General features: G+C 42.4%; 1 protein-coding gene and 1 pseudogene across 2 annotated transcripts in view; both read right to left on the reverse strand.

Moving 5' to 3' along the window:
• PARM1 (prostate androgen-regulated mucin-like protein 1) overlaps positions 1–19,633 on the reverse strand; it is a 102,921-nt gene that overhangs the window by 12,071 nt on the left and 71,217 nt on the right. The window contains exon 3 of one of the 2 annotated variants that reach the window (XM_059668490.1): positions 4,104–4,182. In XM_059668490.1, the coding sequence (XP_059524473.1) occupies positions 4,104–4,182 (79 nt within the window). Of the gene's footprint in view, positions 1–4,103; positions 4,183–13,901; positions 14,305–19,633 lie in introns of those variants that run through there. The other variant, XM_059668497.1, reaches the window with a different exon arrangement.
• LOC132227252 (histone chaperone ASF1-like) lies at positions 10,065–10,888 on the reverse strand (annotated as a pseudogene).

Raw genomic sequence — 19,633 nt, forward strand, 5'->3', positions numbered from 1 at the left:
CTCCTTATGTTATTTTGCCCAAATAATTAACAGAGCAGCAGAATGGGGTTTTCCTTAGGGGGTTTCTAAGCAGAGATCGGATCACTTTATTCATCCTGAAGTTTGCAGTGCCAAAGGTAAACAGCAACCTTCTGCCACTGGGGGCCTTTCTATATTTGGGAGGATCTATCTTGGGGAGAGCAACCATGACTGATCCAATGTAACCACTCACCACATTTGTCTAGTGCTGAGAATGCCTTGAGAAAATATTTAAATCTTTAAAATAAAATGTTATACAACTTTAACCAGTGCTCATTAGAACCCATTTAAATGGCCTGCTAACAAAAATGATCCAAACACAGTAATTTCTGTGGTGGCAGGACTGTTTCATCACGGATGTGATCCCCCGCTCCCAGGCTCAGAAGGGTGCCTGGCACATGGCTAATACTCAGAACTATCATCGAGCAACTATCCTAGTGTTGGGGTCCCTTCCAGTTGATCACTTAGTGATGATGATGATGATGGTGGTGGTGGTGGCAGGGTTATGTCCTTGGGAAGCATTATCCAATAATCCTCCCAGCAATGCTAGCAAGGAGTTAAAATTAACCCTTTGCGGTCGTTTGTCTACTCTCAGCCACCAAAGCTTTTTTACCGTTCCGGTCGCATGTCTGCTCTCAGCCACCACTGCAAGGAACTGTACAAATCTTAACTCTATTCACTCATGTATCAGTTCATAATTTCTCTGAAAGCTCTTAAGTGTCTAAGCGACCTTGTCACAAACCAAAACATTGTCCCGACAAATCGGAGATATCGAAACTCAATATAAACAAACGCGGTCATTCCACACTCGCCATGCAAAACACCGTGGCGAGTCAGTCGCCTTTTGAGAGTGAAGAAATCGACAAGCTTCGGAGATACTTCGCAGAATTTCAAATAAAGCTTTACAAATTACATTTAACTGTAATTAGGCATTCTCGCTTGTTAAGATATTTCAAAATAATACTCCAAAATGGCAAAAAGAAAGTTACCGAAAGAAGTGTATGCGAATCTGAAAGTAACGATGAAGAGTTTTATTTTGGCACCTTGAATACTGACTCTGACGTAGAAAGTGATAACGTTTGTAGTGATTCTACTAGTAGTGACGTAGTTCCAAAAAAGAATTAATAAATCCTGTTTATCCTTCATCATCTTGCATGTTATGTATCACTGCTCTTTCAATGGAAATTAATTCTGACCAGTATGATCAACTTCCTTGGTCCATGTCCAAATTTAATACGACCGCAAAGGGTTAAGGCCCTTGTTTTACATGGGAGGGAAGTGAGGGTGCGTGAAGCTCCATAACACGCTCAGGTCACACTAGAACCTGCTCCAAAGTGGTGGCGCTGGGATTCAAAGCGAGCTCTCCCTGCTGTGGAGCTTGAATTCTTCGTCCCTGTTCTAGGCTGCCTGTCTGTAGTGGGTGGGAGGTTTGAGATGGTCAATTTGAATTCTTGCCTGAATTCAAGAAGAAGAGTCCTTCCTTGGGTTATTTCAACATCATTTTTTGACAAGTGTGTGGCAAGAGGGAAGAATTTCTATTTCAAGCCACACTCCAGTGGAGGTCCTATTCCAGGTGACATAGCCCTTCAGACACTCACCAATGGTGATTCCAGAACGACTCTAAATCAATACGGGGGTCCCTTTTTATGAGCACCCCCAACACAAAGAGAAACTCTGCCACAAAGTGGGAATGAGGTGCCTAGACTAGTTCATAAAAGCCAATTTAACTTATAATTAAAATATAGTGTATCCGCAGTAATAAACTAGTAATTAAACCAGTGAAAAAGAGTGCCATTCAGTAAGATATAATTCATAAAATTAAGTTTGCTGCTTAAGGAAATACAGATTTAATGAAGAGAAAATTTTTCTTTTTTTAATATGAAGGAGACTTAAGGATGCTTTTATAAAGGCTTTTAAACACAGGTAATGCTGGCCTTTGATTCTAATTTCTCTTTCAGACCTGGCTTTCCTGTTCTTTGTACCTTAGATAAAGGTGCCATTACAGGGCATTCTTATACTTGATTCCATCATTACACTGATTTGGTGCACATTTAAAACAAGAAGTGGAGGGAGATAAAAGGGAAGGAGGAGGGGAGAGTTCCCTACTAGTGAGCTTTGCTTAGGGCAGGGTGACTAGAGGTGATGAGAGAGGGCCGGGAGAGAAGGCAGCCAAGGTGATGTGTGCAGAGGGATGCGAACTTAAATATGTGAGCTCCACCTGGGGAACCAGGACAGGAGGGAAGGCCAGGGTGTGCACAGGGCTCTAAGGGAGAAGCATGGCTGTGGGGAAGAGAAGTCAGTCGGGCGTGTGCACACGACAATGCCCGACTGACTGCGTATTCTCATTTGTTCACTTTTTCAGTTTATTGGGCATCTTCTTTGTGCCCAGCGCTAACCCCCAGATAAAATCTGGGTCCTTGTGGAGCTTTCATTTTTGCCAGGAAAAGGAGACAATAAACAAAAAAATATATAAAAAGCAAATGAAATTACAGGCAGTGATAACAGCCAGATAAAAATAAGAGAACGAATAGCAGGAACCAAACTGGAAGGGGGGTCTCCTGGAGGAGGTGACATGAAAGCTGCCCATGAGGAAGAGCTGGGGGACAAGGATTTCAGGGAGAGAGACCAGGGAGCGTCAAGAGCCCGGAGAGAAAAAGAACCTGGCACGCCGTAAGCATTGGACAGAAAGCCAGTGTGACTGCAGCTCAGAGATCAAAAAGGAGAGACAGATGTGCTGAGAGAGAAGAGGGAGGCAGCCGTGGTCCATGAATGAGCTCGAGCCCAACCTGAGGGGCTTGGATTGAATTCTAAGTGCCCGGGAAGCCCCTGGGGGCTTTTAGGGGAGGGAGTGATGGGGCCAGAGGGGCTCCGGGAAAGATGGCTCTGGCTGTTGTCGAGGAGTGGCTGTGTTCACATGGAGGCCGTGTCCTTCTGTGCCTTTTGATGGGCACTGCACAGACTGGCAAATAAGACTGGCCCTTGCCATTGGGCATTGGGCAGCTGCAAGGACATTCAGCGAGAGTAATGTGGTTTTGAGATTTTGGGATTTCACAGAGCAAATAGACCACAAAAGTGGGGGCTGACAGTTTGGTAACTTTCTATTTAGCTAAAAGGAGTAAAAACTCAGCTACCATCTGTGATCACCTTCATTTCATAACAAAAGATATTTTAAAACCAAAAACATAAGGACATAATCTCAGGGGGGAAAAACAATTTTTATAGAAAATGCCACATTTTCCTTGTATTTTCAGCATTTTGCTTTAGGACAGTGAAAACTTCCTTACAGACTGGGCATGCATCCAGTGTTCAGAACTTCAGTAGTTGGGAACCATTGATCCCACTGCTGTGCCCCATTTCTAGGTGAGACAACTTGAGGGTCAGGGGTCATGTGGCTCTTCCCTCAGGGTCAGGAGGTGAGTTAAGGGCAGAGAGGCAAGGCCTCCATCTCCTGATTCCAGGTTCATTCTTGTTCCATTACATCATCATGCTGTGTATTTCAGCTGATTTCTTCTGCTTTGCCAAGATTCGATACTGTACCATCTATTCCTGTCCACTGTGGAGTATACTGGCCATTTTCACTTCCCTGCCAATATATCTGAGAGCTAAGACACTTATTAAGAAACAAGCATTTAGCAAAACAACCCTCTGCCTGGAGCCAAACAACACGGGATCCCTTTCTTCATAAAGAAGAGTAAGGTACGTGACAACATGGAGTGACCTGGCGGGTATTATGCAAAGTGAAATAAGCCAGTCAGAGAAAGACAAGTAGCACATGATCTCACTCATGTGGAATCTAATGAACAAAATAAACTGACAAACAAAATAGAGCCAGAGACATGGAAGCACACAACAGACTGATGATTCTCAGAGGGAAGTGGGTGTGGGTGGTGGTGGGGGGAGGGCAGGATTAACCAAAGCATTTATATACATATATACATAATCCATGGACACAGACATTAGTGCAGTGAAGGCCTGGGGAATGGGGCAGAAGTGGGGAGGAAGGAGTTAATGGTGGGGAGGGGAACATCTGTAAAACTTTCAACAATAAAAATAATTTAAAAAAAGGACAGTAAGGTGCCTCTCACCTGATCTTCAGATAAGCTGCAACTCCAAACACCAGCAACACCACGGCAATGACGGTCACTGTGATGGCGGCGATGCTGCCTGTGAGGGAGGAAAGGCACAGAGAGATGATGAGGAAGGGGGTTCACTCCAGATCCTTTCGCAGAGAAGTCAGAGCTGGAACAAAATCCAGGGTCTTAATTCTATTTCCAGAATGCTTTTCAAGCTATGTGAGATTTTGGGAAATGGTCAGTATTTAGTAAGACCTTTTCGCAGGCCTGGAGATCAGAGAACAGCCCATGGTAATACTTGATTATCTTTTTAAAAAGGACACTAATCTGTAATGCTGCAGCTGCTGTTTACAGAGGTAGGGGATTTAAAATGCCCTGAAATCTTACTTTGTTCTTTGATAAGCTCTGGTTCCTCTTTCTATCACTGGCAAAATATTGGGAGGCTTGGGATGTCTTGTTGAAGGGTCACTACAAAGTAATGGGGTGGGTTTTTAAATAAACCAGAATCACACAGTTGTATTAGTAGTGTCCGCTTCAAAAAGGTCATCTTGGTAGGAGAGGCACAGATCTTAATGATGCCATCTAATCAAAGCCTTTCAAAAAATTCCTCTTTGGGAAGTATGTCCCGTTTTCATCCTGGAAGGTGAATTTGATTTTGCAGAGAAAAAAGTCAAGCTTGGTATAAAAACAAGGTCAAGTCTGGTAGGTAACAGTATTTTTTGTTTGTAGAATTAATCTGGTGCAATTACAATGTAACATGAATGTTTTATTGTGTAGTTTGAAATCTGGTTCCAAAGGCAACCATTAATGAGCAGTTAAAAAAAAACACACCACCACACCACCCACCCCTTTGAGCATGTAGCCTTGGAAGAATAACCATACAGCTTCCAAAGATTACTACTTTGAAGCACAACACTCTTTTTGTGTGAGCTTTGGACTAATAATGTATATACTTCACCTTAGAAGTGCCAAGAATCAATTGAGCTCTTGTCCCCTATAGTTATATTGACTTTCTGGCATGAATGCTGGTATTAGGGACCCCACTTACTCTTTCAGGCCACTGGGAAATTATTCACTACTTCAGCAAATGAATAGGACTCTGAGAGCCAAGGTTGCTCATTGCTAACACAGAGTCTAAGACCAGAGCTGGGTGTGTCCACACAGATAGACCGTATTGCACCATCTCAGAACTTCCGCACTCTGGACACTCACTTACATGCCCATTTCCTTGCTCCTGGAATCTTTAGAGCATGATTAGCATAACCATCAATACATTTCTCCCCCCCCCCTTTTTTTTTAAAAAAAACAATTGTAAAGATAGAATTATGGCACTAAATGCCCGAATGTGCGGACCAGATCAAATGAAGTTCAAGGTCAAATCTCCTTATGAAAAGCCTCCACTCCTACTTTGAAAGGCTACGCTTAGCTTCTGGGCCTCCAAACTGTACTGAAATGAGAACAATTCCATGGTCATGGAAGCCTATTGACAGCATTTTTAAGAGCTTATGAGAGGAAGTATTACTACAAGGTAAGGTGTTGGGAGTATTTCAAGTTTCAAAAAGATACAGTGATTGCAATTAAGAGAAATTTTAAAAATAGACCTTTTAATTTAATTCACCCCCTTTAAAACAGTGGGATGTAGTTGATTTCCCCATAACTCTTCTTTCTTGCCCCAGGGATAGTTTAATACAGGAACTTGCAGGTTTGACCTTTCTCAAACTCTCTTCCCTAACTCTGAGCAGTTGGATTTCCTCCAGCGCTGTGATTTACTGAATTTATTTATATACCACCTGTTTCTAAAGATAAACCAGGCAGTTTCCCAACTCAAGTGCAGTTCTTTCTTTTAAAAAACAGCAAGTGATAGAGTGACCTGCTTCTCCTCGATGTGACTGGTAGCTGTCTAGTGTAACCATGGTCTTCAAATGGGGTTCTTTAAGGCCACCTTTTCTTGTTCAGGGATAGCCTGCGTGACCAGAGCTACATGTAATTAGCAGGTGATTTTCTACCTGACGGGTCCTGGAGGGAAGCTGAGAAAAGGGGCACTTCTGAGGGTTGGTGCTGTCCAACATGAGACCCAAACACGTCGGGTAAAATGGATTATACTTTGGACCATCCTGTTAACTATTCTGCCACCCACCAGCTTTCCTCAGAGGCTGCCAGCCTTGGTAGCACAGGTCCTCTGGAACCGGAAGACCTTTATCAGGCCCCTCACTTAGGATGTCTTGTGTCCTGAGCTCCCTGTCACCTCCACAGCACCTGCCACTTTCAGAAGCAGTGGGGAACCTCACCCTGGGAAGTTCCACACCTCAGGGCATTATAGTTGGAACATATGAGGGGGTGGCTGAGCCAACATTAGCACAGCTTAATTTCCTCCTTGTGAAAACAAATGTCATTTCCTACTGAGTTCTGTTTAAACTGAACTGGAATTCCCCTTCCCCTCCTCCTGTTTCTTTTTTCAAGGTGGGGCAGGGAATGAGAACACGAGGAAGGTGCAGTGGGGCAGGGGCGGCTTTGCTGTGAAGGAAGGTGTGGACAGTTGGTGGGCAGTGCACTGGGACTGGGATGGGGTGGCGTTACAGTCCTTCCTCACTGGGATCTGAAGTTACGGATTAGGTGTGACTCACACTGTAAAGCCTGGGAGCCAGACGAATTAAGAGAGAATTGGAATAAATTTATCTGTATATTTCATAAGCCAAGATACAAGAATATTCCACTGTGCTAGCACATTCCACCATGCCAATGTGTTCCGCCTGACCAGAGGGGTTTGGAGATCCGGGAGCCAAAGCCTTCTTGACTTTTGGGCCTCTCTGAGAGCTCGGGTTTCTCAGGGTGCCATTTCACCACTTTCATAAGAACCCAGAACCAAAAAAACAGAACAGGCTGAAGAACAACCTACTCTACATTTGCAGGTGGTTACTCTGGGCAGGCATTGGGCCGAGAACTTTACAGCTATCATCTCATTTCATTCTCTCTGTGAGCAGACTGCAATTATTCCCATTTTATGGATGAGAAAGTTAAAGCTCAGAAAGATGATTCGGGTTTTATGATCTGCTAAATGATTAAGCTAACATTTGAACCCAGGACTATTTTATTCTAGGGTTGGCATTTGTAATCATTGGTATACTGGTTGCTTCCCTGGCCCTTTTCTCAGCATGGCCAACTCCTACTCTTTCTTCATGACAATCAATATAAGCCCCTCTGAGAAGCTTTCCTGACACCCCAAGCAAATTACAGTGTTGTTGTGTGTTAGCTTCTCATACCTGCTTCTTTCAAGCACTCCGTGGTGAGCTTCCCCAGGCAGGTTTTAATCCTATTCATCTTGCATCTCTTTCCCCTTCTTACCACCTTCCGACCACACCCTTAGCCCCAGCCACAGTCTGTAGGCCACAGTGGGTACTTAACTCATGCATTTAATGTTGAATGAATAAATGTCATACTGGCAAAAAAGTTAACTGGCAGTTTTTGAGCTCAGTCACTGTGCCAAAAAAGTTCCCAAAGCAGCAGGCTCCCCACCTGTCCTATATGGAGTCCCCTGCTCCAGCTCTTACCTGAGTATCTACCCTTATGATTCTATAGCTATGGTCCAGGGGACGATGGAGCTGGAGGGGAGTTATTTTAGGAATAACTGTCTGAATAGGGTCAGATCATTTCCTTGAAGGAGCCAGAGCCAGCTCTCAGGAGACCATGCTTCCGGTCTGACCTGGTCAGGCTCCTCGAGGAAGGAGGCTGCCCTGGAGGTCATCGCTTGACCTGCTTGGACTCTGCTCTAGGCCCTGTGCAGTCCTGGAATAAACTGAGACGTCATTTTAAGGGGTCTTTCTCCCCATATCTGCCTCTCCTGCCACAGACACCCCCGTCTCTTTGTCACACTCCCATTGGCCCTTTATGGATACAGGAAGTCTTCCACACTCAGAAGGGACTTTCCTGTCCAAACTGCAACCCTCCCCCCACACACACACTTGAAGGAGCCCTCCTGTTTTCCTGGGCTTAGCAATATTCCAAGTTCTTCAACTGTTCCTCTGGGGACTCTTCTCATAGAGGCATTTTCTCTTTTCCTCCCTTTAAACATGAAAGAAATGTTGTGTCTGACCTCTTTGACAGGATACTTGCCAATTACATCCAACATGACAATATTAGGCTGTGATGGGGTGACCCTGAACCGCCTCTTAAGAAAGAGCTTTCCTAGGCTCTCAGAGCTTATTTATTTATTTATTGTTAACAGTAGGATGTATTTTATTTTTTTTAAATCTGTGAACTAATCAATGGGCAGTATTTTAATAATCTGGTACATTAAATTTCAAAGTTTTAACATTTAGCAAAATTTTGCTTCACGAATTCACTGTTAGAATGACAGGGACTATGTACAACTTAGACTCCATTTTCAGACAAATTCCTTTTTCCCTTCCTCAAAATAAAAGCTTTAAGGAGCACAGTATAAAAGTTTTAGATAGCCAGGCACTGCATAACTCTGTATCACGTGGCTGGTGTCTTGCTTTAGCCGCAAGAGTAATGAGAATATTCTACACTTCATTTAATGGAGCATAGGAAACTTTTTGAGGAAGGACCTAGCTCTCCTCAAAGAAAAAAAGAACTTTTTGGCTCATTTAGTTAATGAATTCCTTTCCAAGATTGCTTTTAAAAGGCTTATCTGGAAAAGCTATCTAGAATATGTCTACTACAAATATGCCTCATCTTATTCTGCATGAGTGTCAGGGGATGTGAGAAGAGTACTACATGTGTGGAAATATACATATTTCCAAAATAGTAATTTATCTGTTATACTAAAGCTAAATATACCTTTCCAAATCCACTGTTTTTATATAAATGCTGCCAACATATGATCTATGAAAACAATTTTAAAGAGTTAAGTTTATAGTATTTTTATAAATCAAATGAACAGATCGAAGTCATTATACTTTCCTATTTTTAAACTCAGGGAATTTTTATCTGCTCTTGACATGTTGATTGCACCGGGTAATAATGATTTATATGATTCAGGGAGTGTTCTGATGTCCTAAATCGTTATAAAAACAAAAACCATAGCCAGAGGACAATTAACCACATTTGTTATTATTTTAGGAACCAAATTGAATGCTATCTGACATTATGTGAACTGTAATAGTAGCCATAGGAGGCTTCAAGATGGCCTGGGAATTCAGATCCTACAGTTATTTTTTTAAAATATATTTTTTATTGATTTCAGAGAGGAAGAGAGAGGGAAAGAGAGATAGAAACATCAATGATGAGAGAGAATCATTGATTGGCTGCCTCCTGCATGCCCACATTAGGGATGGAACCCACAACCCAGGCATTTTGCCATGACCAGAATCAGACTGTGATTTCCTGGTTCATAGGACAATGCTCAACCACTGAACCACACCAGCTGGGTGATCCTATAGTTCTTGGTAGCATATAGTTGACTTCAAATTCCTTTTTTTAGGGCATTCCAAAAAATAATGGAAATTCACCCATTAAATTAAACCAACTATTTGTTATTACAGGAAGAAGCATTTTAGTTGAAGTGAACTTTGTTCTTTTGAAGGTCCAAAAATTATTGTCCAGGAGGCTAAAATATCCTTATAACCTGGCTTTATGAGTCATATGTTTTTACAAGTGCTTTAATTACATATAGAGGAGAAAAAACATTATATATATTGTCAGAGAAGTTTCAGAACAAATAAAATAACACCTTAGAGGAAAATTACTTAAAAATAATTGTACTTATATTCCACATTTGCTCAAATACTGGTTTCCTTTCTTTCTATACGATTTTTTGTTGTTGCTGTTGTTAATCCTAACCTGAGGATATTTTTTCCATTGATTTTTAAAGAGAGTGAAAGGGAGGGAGGGAGAGGGAGAAGAGGGAGAGTGAGAGGGAGAGGGAGAGGTGAGAGACACACATCAATGTGAAAGAGATACATTGATCAGTTTCCTCCCACATGAGAGTATCCTGACCAGGGCTGGGATCAAATCTGCAACTCAGGTATGTGCCCTTGACCAGGATCTGAACCCTCAACTCTTCAGTGTGTGGGCACTCTAACCATTGAACAACTTTGGCTAAGGCTCGACAGGATTTTCTAAAATAAATTCTTCCCATTGTGTCTTAGTGACTGACTGATTATGGAATTTCAGGGAACTAGTTCTGTGAGTTTTACAGCTTTGTACTGAAGGGTGGCAGGTGGTCACGTGCAGTCCATGTGGGATTTGAACGTGACATTGAGTGCATTTTCTGATGTGGATCATCCCTTTGATGCTGCAGGTAATGCATCTGTTGAAAGATGTTACTGTAGATTTGGATTACTGCTCGCTGCATCTTCTAGCTTCTCTGTGTTATCTTCTTAAATAATGTAGAATCTTGTGACTCTGGGATTAGATCCAAAATGTTCCTTTGAAGCTTAGAAAAGTGGTTTTATTGGTGGATTTCCCCTTAATTCTGTCTCAGTATATTCATTATTTACACAATAGCAACTCTAATAAATTCTTGACCGTGATAGGTGCATGTGATTAGCACAACTGTTACATCTACTGCATCTGCACCTGGAATGAGCCCTGGATGAGGTGCATCAGCCTGAAATACCAACATATGCCTTCCTACAGGCACAGAGCCCACTTACAGAGTCTAAACCTTGATTGTATTCTTCACTTTTTGCAGAGCCCACATAGATAATTTTCCACTCCAAGCCTTCAGACTGGAAGGTGATCTTGCACTCGAATGATTTGTAGAAAGGAGAAGGGTTATCCAAAACCACTACACTGTTTGCCTGAACCTTTGCCATATTATGAAAACACACACACACACATACACACACACACAACAACAACAACAACAACAACAACAACAACAACCTAATAACACAACAAACAAAAACAATAGAACTGGGGCTTGCTGGGAAAAACAAAGTCCAGCTCTGGAGAGTGCAAACCACACCCTAGTGCAGCCTGATGTCCTGCCCGGTCACAGCTCTTTTAAAGGTTGTTATTGCTCTGAGAGAGCGGGAGGCAGAGGGTTGATGGTGGGATGTTTCCAGGGGTGACAAAAAGGTGAGTGGTCTTTCTCCTCTCTGTGGATGGCTCCTGAACCACACGGTCCTTGGAAATTCAACAGCCAGCTTACTTAGAACACCCCTGTCCATACTTTGACCAAGTTCCTGGGTCTGTGAGCATCTGATCTATTTTGAGAAGCATCTTTGACAACCTCTTTGACTGTTTTTCAATATTTTTGCACTTTCCTTTCCTCTTCCTGGTCCAGGGAGTAGGTAAGAAATGGAGACTAGAAGCAGACGGCCGTTTTAGAGTGTGTGACCCAGAGGAAAGGAACATCTCATCTCAAAGGGATTCTTTCTCTGTGAAAGCACATGTCTGCACTGGAGGAAGGAAGTGGGCCTGATGAAGAAAGGGCTTGAAGGTTTGAGGTCTGTGTGAGTGTGGATTTCTCTCTATTACCCTAGGAAAAGGCTCCTCCCTCTTTACAGCAATAGTCTCTCATTGCAACTCCTTCCTTCGAACAGCAATGATAATAGAAGTAACAGTCAACAACAGAAAAAAGTGATAGCCGTGCACACTTTCTTGTTATTTATCCTGTGTCAGGGATTATTCTATGCTTAAGTTATTTCAATTAATATAATTCTCCATAAGGTAGCTATGCTTATTATATCCATTTTACAAATGAGGAAACCAAGGCACAGAGACACTAAGGGCCCAGAACCACATGGTAAGGAGAAGAACTGGGACACAGAGCAGGGTCCATGTTGGTACCCAGGAGGCTCTCCTGTCATCCTGGGCTCTAGCGATAGCTCTGCATCTGCTTGTGGTAAAACCTGCCCCTCCAGTGTGTCCTCTGTCTGCTTTCTGTTGGCATCCAGGAATCAGGCCTGCCTTGGGGCTGGATTCAAACTTTGGGGCAGGATCTCCAATATCTATACTTTCCACTTCCTGTAATCAGGAGACCTGGTTTTACTTTTTTTCTCTAAGAGCATCTGACCTACATAGGTAGCATATAGTTAAAAATGTATACAGAACTATAAATCTCTGTGGAGAAAACAAAAGATTTGTACTTGGCCAGGCAAGTGGCTGTTCCCGCTCCCTGCATTTCTCTCTCATGCGTTCACATCGGCTGTACTTGAAGGACACGGGGAGCTCAGGTTTGCAATTAATGCAGCCCGGGGCACACAAGCCAGCACAGTCCCTAGTTATCAACATTTAAAAGTTTCTTCACTTCACTTACAATTACCGTCTTTCCCAACACAAATGAGGCCTCTTTCCCACTGGAATTTATTATCACTACCTGTTTAGGTCACCCAGTCCCAGCTCTCCTTTGACTCCTGTAATGTGTGAACTAGACTGGATTTCTAAGAATAGCAAAGGGGACGCCACCTCATCCCTTTTCCCATAGCACTAGGACACGTCCATGGCTGCACAGCAGTCCCAGGTCAATGTCAGGGAACATTCCCCTCATTCAGTCGGCCTAACGGCGCTGCCCAGACCAAACGGAACCTGCAGGGAATGAGAATCCCTCCTGAAGTATGGGTGACCCTTCTATCTGAATGCTGCTAACAGACTCTCCTCGAAGACTGTTCCAAATTCAGCCTTAGCTTAACAACAGTTCCCAGGGGACATCTGTAGTATTGTGCCAAGAACACTAATGGAAGCATCAAGAGAAACAATCCGGTCATAAAAGTCATACAACACCACCATTACTGCGGCTACCCTATGCCAGGCATTAAGCTAGGCAGAGCTGGTTAGGAATCTGCAGTTTGGAGTTTCGGAAATAATACAGTTAAAAAAGTTCTGCTCCCATTTATGCATAGCAGGCATAAATGGGATTCAACCATGGGGGCCAGATTCCCCAAACCTATGCTTTCCCACTCAGTGATGAGAAGACCTGGCATGGAGACCGGCTTCATAAACACAACAGCTGAAGAGTCTTGGGCAAGTCACTTAACTCCTCCCAGCCTCCATGCCTCCTTTGGTCCCTATCTCCACCTGTAAATGGGGATTCATTCAATCATTCATGCAGCTGATGTTTACTGTGGACTTGATGAAATGCTTGCTTCCTCATAGAATGCTTTCACAAATTAGCATATTTAAAATGCTTTGTGCATCATGAATGCAATACAAAGGTCCCATTTAACCTCAGGGCACCTCTTATCCATAAAAACTCTGAGCCAGAAAAGAACCTTGATCCAGAGGAGATTTGAGCTACCTTGGGTATTAGAAATGAGTGAGCATCTCAAGTTCAAGTTTTGCTTTCAGCAAGATCATGACCAATGGAATAATGTAATTTTATTGTTGAAAAAAATTCTAAGGAGTTTCATTGAATCTAACACCTTCATTTTACAGATGATAAAATGGAAGTCTATGGAAATTAAGAGATTTGATTGTGATTAGATTGTGATTAGAGTCCGTTAATGACAGAGTTAGGACTAGAACTCACATTTTGATATCTGGTTTGTGTCCTTTTAAATTCTCTATTCCTTGGTCTCATCCCAAGTAAAACCTTAAAGCACTGTTAGCTGAGACAATAAACAAGGACAAGACGCCAGCCTCAACTTCAGTGCTGGGTTTCCAAAATTCCAACACCTCCATATCACTCTCATGCTTTTGCCATGTCCACATACCTACACTATTATTTTCTAAATGTATGTCTTTAAATCAAGTCATAATTTTTCCTTAGAAATTTGCTACATATAGCCATACCCTACGCAATAAAGCTGTGCAATCACGATTCAATATGTTGTTTTATTCTTTTCTCAAATTCACATTAAAACAAAACAGTTTTTATTAGAATAAACAAGGTTCATCATCTTGCATACTCCTCATGTAGGGACTTAAACCATACTTCTGAGAATACTGCTTCCAGGAAAACCAGACTCACAAAGAGGCTGGGCAGGGTGGAGGGTGTGTGTGTGAGAGAGAAACTGGGCTGGGGGTAAGTCAGCTGCCCGCAGGGCCCGTGGGAGAGGCCAGGAAGGACAGAGGGCAGGAGCTGGGACCAGCAGTGGGACTGCTCCGGGGAACGTGGCAGCTTCATGAAGACTGCTTCTTGGTGGAGGCCCAAAGTGGAGGAAATGTGGCACAGGAGGGACAACTGTCCTGACTCAGCCACTCCCAGGAGTAGCAGTGCAGACATGAGCAAAGGCTTCACTTCTAAGTCCATGATGTTAAGTCTGTTCCTTAACATGCTCCATGTCAGTTTCTGCCCTTCTCATATCTCCTGCAGGACAGATTCATAACTATTTCACAATTACTTTATATAATGCATATAATTCAGCCTGTGCTGAATTATCATTTCTACTGGGCTAAGTGATATGGGTGGGAATCTGAACTCTGTATCAGCCCCATTCCAGATCTCCTGGGATGGAGAGGAGGGTGGGGTTGGAGAGATTTCTGGAGAATAATTGAAGAAAAGAAGGAGAAGAAGGACAGAGGATCCCCTCCATTGTTTGTCCTGGATGAGGAGAACTCTCCTGCTCTTCTGAAAATTCTTACCTGTAGCGCGAGTGGGTCGGCTGTGCCAAGTTAGGTCACCTACACTCCTGGACTGGAGGACATAGATATTTCTATTCAGAAGTCAAGTCAGAAAGAGGGGAAAAGATCCCTACATCTCTCTGCTATCTGAGCATCCTTGATGCAATTAGTATTGAAATGATTAAAAAAAATTCCCTTGGATATTTTCAGTTTGGAGCAACTAGCTGCATGGCAGTGGGCAGGAGGGATGTGTGTAGGTAGAGAAGTCAGCCTTAAGGGCCAGATGGGGGATCTCAACTCTGAAGCCAACTCTCTGTGACTGACACACTGAGGGGCCAATAACGTACCACAAGAAGCATGCCGCTGTCCTGCTTAAGAGCTGCCATTCATCTGCATGAACACAGAAAGAGGTTTTGGTTTTTGTTGTTACTTCCTTCTCTATTCCTTTCGTATTTCAAAGATGAAAATGAGGCATGACCACGGATCAAACAATACTGACGGGGAAAGCTGGCATGTGCCCCTTTTGAGACTCATCCAGTCTGCAGGTGAAGGCTCAGATTTCTTCAGGGTTCACCAGTCTTAGCAAGTAAGATGTTCCACACTGGCATTTTCTTGGTTCAGAGAACATAAGCGAGAAGGAAGGGGGTGCTTCTCAGAGCCCAAGACAGAGTCCTAATGTTGTTTGCAAAGCAGTGTGAAATTTGTCATTTTAATTATGGAATCTGTGTGTGGAGCAGGGAGTCACAGTTTCAGATCACCTGTCCCAACACCTTGGCCAAGAGCAGTCACATCAGTATAATAACTGCAACCCAAGGACTGACTCAGGGATTTCCGGGAACCATTAGTTCATTTAGCTTTGCTCCATTAATCCCCAAGGCCAGGCAGGAACCTGCTTTTGGATATTGTATTTTACCCAGTTTTAATTTCTTCCAGACTAAGTTAAAAGCTCTGAAAAGAAAATAATTTCCAAACTTTGATGCCAGATAAGGGGAGAGGGCAACCTCTTAGGGGCCAGTGGGGCCTCGGCAAAGTTCTATAGCTGAACCTTTGTCTCCTCCCTCCACTAAGACCTCCTTCCTCCCAGCTGGAAATCTCTAGTTGTTTGCACTCTTTAACCCTTTGCTTTGGATTTCACAAGTTTCGTGAGAGCATTACTACTTCAAATGTGAACATAGTTATTTTTCTCTTCTACACTTTTTGGGTTATCTTTTTTTTTTGTATTGTGTCCTAGGCAGGTGCTTAAATGTATCTTTATTATAGAATACTTATAGTAATAATCCTTTTGGGAGTCTTAAAGTGTTTACAAACATTCTATTTCTTTTCAAGTTAAGGAAATCAAAGTCTAGAAGAGTCAGCTGTTGTTGGTATTCACACTGAGAATTAGGGACCCAAATGTAGTAATAATAACAGCTAACATTTATTTAGTGCTGTGTGAGACACTTTATAAACTTGCCTCATTTAATCCTCATAGGAATCCTAGAGGGCAAGCCCGTACTATTATTACCCTCATCTTACAGATGAGGAAAATGTGACACCCAGTGATGAATACAATGGCCCAAGTCTCCCATCTAGCAAATGGCATCAGTGGGATCTGAGCCAGGCAGTCTGATGCCTGAGTTTGTACCATTAGCAATATTCTTGCCTTCCTGGAGCCTGGCTTTGAAATGACCCCCTAATTTCTCCAAGCAGAAATATGGCAAATGGTTTTTGATGGTCCACTTCCATGGATTTATTGAAATTATATAATTTTAACCTAAATTTACCTTCATTTTTGAGCCTGTCATCCACCCCTGAAGGCCACGAGCCCAATGATAAAAGCAAGATACTGTTAAATAAAATTTTGTCTCTTATTGGCCAATAGTTTTCTTTTCTGAGAACTGAGAAACAAGTCATGCTGAGGAAAATATCAATGTAGTATCCATTATATGTTCTCTGAAAACAGTGCTCCTGACTGGGGTGGGATTTTTAGATCCTTTTCTGATAAAGACAGTGGGCCGGTGCTGATCCATTCTCACTTTCCTGATATTATTTTGTAACTGAAAATACATGCTCTTGAGTCAGAAGATTACAGTGAGAATTCATTTTGGATATGGAATCAGGCATTTTCCAATCAGTTTCCTCAGTGAGCCAGCAAGCCATAGATTCATTAATGCTATCAGATGTGCTTTAAGCTAACCTGCTTTCTCAGTGAAGCACTTCCAAAATCATTTTAGTCATATATAACTGGTGAGAGCATTTGAAGCAGAAAGAAGAAATTGTCCCATGGAGGCAGAAACTCTCCAAATGTAATGAAAGGTGACATTGAAACGATTAAACTTCGTCACATTTATGTTGTGAATGTGTTGTAGGGAGTTGTGTTCTGGTAGATAATTTAAATGGTAACTAGCTGACTTTATTACCTTGACATATATTTTTCAAAAAATAGTTTTTAACTTTTTCAAAATCAGATTAAGATTTAAGTAGTAAAAGTAAATCAAAGAAGAAATAAAAGCAATGGAGAAAAGAATTCAGAATAATATTCCCTAAAATAAAATCTGACCGTTGGAGCTCCTTATGGGAGTTTACTTGGCATTAGCAAGCTTTAAGGTTTAGTCAAGTTTAAAGAATTGAGCACAATTGAGCACAAAAGAAAAAAAAAAGGAAAAATGTGAGTGAGAGTTTATAACAATTTATAACTTGTCAGCCCTTAAGTCCTTGGAGACCAAAGATAAGAGTCAGCATGGTGGGAAAAGAGAGGAGCGGTGGCGGGAATAGGGGTGGGCAGAACCCTGAGTGGAGCAGCAAGCTCTTTCCAGTGGTTCTCAACCTTCCTAATGCTGCGACCCTTTAATACAGTTCCTCATGTTGTGGTGACCCCCAGTCATAAAATTATTTTCGTTGCTACTTCATAACTGTAATTTTGCTACTGTTATGAATCATAATGTAAAAATCTGATATGCAGGATGTATTTTCATTGTTCACGACCCACAGGTTGAGAACCACTGCTTTAGACTGTCTAATGATGGCAGGGTATTAGAGGAGTGTCTTTGCATGCACAGGTATTATTATGGACTAAATGCCTGTGTCCTTTCAAACTCATAGGTTTAAATTATAACCAAAAATGTGATAGTATGAGGAGGTGGGGCCTTTGGGAGGTGATGTCATGAGCGTGGAGCCCTTGTGAATGGGACTAGTGTCCTTATAGAGGAAATCTCAGTGAACTCCCTTTCCCCTTTCACTGAGTGAGAACACAGAGAAAATATGGCCTTGTATAAACCAAGATCTCAGCCCTCACCAAACACTGAATCTACTCCCCAGCCCTCAGAACCCTGAGAAATAATTTTCTGTTGTTTAAGTCACTCCATCTATGGTATCTATACTAATAAAAGGGTAATATGCTAATTAGACCAGATAGACCAGACGTCTTCCGGATGTCCTTTTAGAGAAGGCCACAGTGGTTGTGAGGGCTGAGGAGGGCAGGCAGCTGTGGCGGGCAGGCAGCCGTGATGGCCAGCAGTGGCAGCAGCAGTGGGGTGATGGGGGTGACGCCTTCCTCTGATCAGCCTGGTAGCCTCTCACAGAGGGAGGCCAGACTGTGGCTTAGGCCTGCTCCCTGGGGACCAGGTCTAAGTCAGTAGGACATCCCCTGAGGGCTCCTGGACTGTGAGAGGGGGCAGACCAGGCTGAGGGACCCCCCTTTAGTGCATGAATTTTCATGCACCAAGCCTCTAGTTTTTATTATAAAATCCTGAACAGATTAAGGTCAGGATTTATGAAGTTCAGAAAATATGTGAATCTATGGTCTAAAGCTTGATATTTAGTCATTAGAAGTCATTCATTCATGAATTCATCCAACATTTATTGAGAACGTACACTGAGTTAGACACTGTTAGTTACTAGGGATCTATTTGTAAGCCCAAATAGACAAGGCCCCAGTTCAGGTACCTGGAAAGGCAGGGTAAGCAATGAGCAATGCTGTCACACAAGCAGATGAATAATCATACACTGTGGAGAAGAGAGACAACTGAATTGTGAGAGGTTGTAACTGGGAAACCACAGCTGGACTGGGGCCCTAACAGAGCCTTCCTGAATGGATATGTTTGAGCTGAAGCCTAAGAAATGAGTTGGAATTAACCAGGTAAGTAATGTGTTGTGGCTTCTATGTAGAAGGATCTGAGTAAGGAAAGGCTCTGTCTTAAGAGGGAGCTCAGCAGACTCATGGAACTGAGAGATAGCCAACATGGGGGCACAGGGGGTGAGATGAGGCGGAAAGGCAGGCAGAGGCTCCACCCTGTGGGCTTAAGAGCAGGGGATGCCCAGAAGGGCTGGTGGTATTGAGGTTGTGTGTGACCCAATCAGATCTGTGTTCAATTGTCATTCTGGCTGCTATGTGGAGAATGGGCAAGATGTGAGATGGGTACAGGAGAGGAAATGAAAGGCCAGTTAGGAAGCGATCATGGTGGAATTATGGGGTTATGGGAGTTTTGACATGAGGGTAAAACTGAAAATAGATGAATTGAGAGCTACTAAGAGTTCAAAATCAATAGTATTCAGTGGTGGAGAGGACCCAGGCAGTGAAGGACAGTGAACTGAAAAGATAGTAGCACCATTTACTATAAGACACTGGGCCTGGGCATGTACAATGATATAATATTTGTAAAGCTGAGCCTAACATAAGTATAATACTTTTTAGGACTATTGCTTCCTGATATATCTTGGGCATTCCAAAAGAATCTGATCAATAAATGTTTATGAATATTCTTTTACATGGTCTTCTCACTTATGATTTTTTATTAAATCATCATTTTCACCTTTAACATATATTTAATACATCATCTAAATATGATGGTCATCAACTTACTATAACGTACACTTTTTTTACTCCTAAATTTTTTATGACTATTTTAAAAGTTATTTTCACTTTTTTTTGGAGTTAATTCCTTTTTTCAAATTTATGTTCATTTTAAGAGTTAATCTGGAATAAGCAGATGTCATGTGGAGCTGAAAGTCCCTTGCAGATATGGGCACATGGGTGTCTAGATGTCTGTGCCTGCTTAGAGCCCTTTATTTAATGGTTTTATTAGAACAGTTCATGC

This window comes from Myotis daubentonii, chromosome 1, assembly GCF_963259705.1.
Source record: "Myotis daubentonii chromosome 1, mMyoDau2.1, whole genome shotgun sequence".
Lineage (NCBI taxonomy): Eukaryota > Metazoa > Chordata > Mammalia > Chiroptera > Vespertilionidae > Myotis > Myotis daubentonii.